Consider the following 659-nt stretch of genomic DNA (forward strand, 5'->3'; position numbering starts at 1 on the left):
CAGTCGAGGGCCTCGGCGAAGGGCAGCTCCCAGCCGTCGCTCAGCAGCACAGGGATGCAGGCGGCCTGTGGTGGGACCCCACACAAGCTGGGACAGAGCCCCTGGGCCCCGGAGTTGGGTCCCCCATTCCCCCCACCTGCCCCGTACCTGCAGTGCCTCCAGGAAGCGGAAGGAGCCCAAGCGCCTGCCCCGCGGCACGATGCAGAAGGTGGAGTTGTGCAGCAGCTCCTGGTAGTCGAACCTGGGATGGGAGATGGGGTGGGGGTCAGGCATGTCCCCCCCCAACCCGTAACCATCCCAGAGGGTCTTGCTGGCACCCAGCAAGGTTGAGCATCCCCTCCCAGGGGGTATGGGGTCAGACCCAGGAAGCGTTAGGGTTGATCGGGGCTGATTTTGGCTCTGAACAGCCCCGGCTCCATGGGGCTGGTGGAGCAGAGATTGCGCTGGGCGGTGGAGGGTCACGTCCATGGTCAGAAAGAGAGCCTGTGGCAGAGCCAGGAACCAAATTCAGCCTGAAGAGGGAGGTCAGGATAGGACCCTGGTGCCCAGGCAGTGCTTGGCTTTCCATGGTGTCACCCAGCTGCCTCCACCCCCCTGCCATGAAACCCCATGCAAAGCCAGCGCCCGAACCCCCAAGCCCGAAACTGCAGCGACTCCTC

General features: G+C 64.9%; 1 protein-coding gene across 1 annotated transcript in view; it reads right to left on the reverse strand.

Moving 5' to 3' along the window:
• EXTL1 (exostosin like glycosyltransferase 1) overlaps nt 1-659 on the reverse strand; it is a 7,479-nt gene that overhangs the window by 2,657 nt on the left and 4,163 nt on the right. The window contains exon 3 of the mRNA XM_035904020.1: nt 148-241. Within this exon, the coding sequence (XP_035759913.1) occupies nt 148-241 (94 nt within the window). The remainder of the gene's footprint in view (nt 1-147; nt 242-659) is intronic.

The sequence above is a fragment of the Egretta garzetta genome, unplaced genomic scaffold, assembly GCF_000687185.1.
Source record: "Egretta garzetta isolate BGI_Z169 unplaced genomic scaffold, ASM68718v1 scaffold101, whole genome shotgun sequence".
Taxonomy (NCBI): domain Eukaryota; kingdom Metazoa; phylum Chordata; class Aves; order Pelecaniformes; family Ardeidae; genus Egretta; species Egretta garzetta.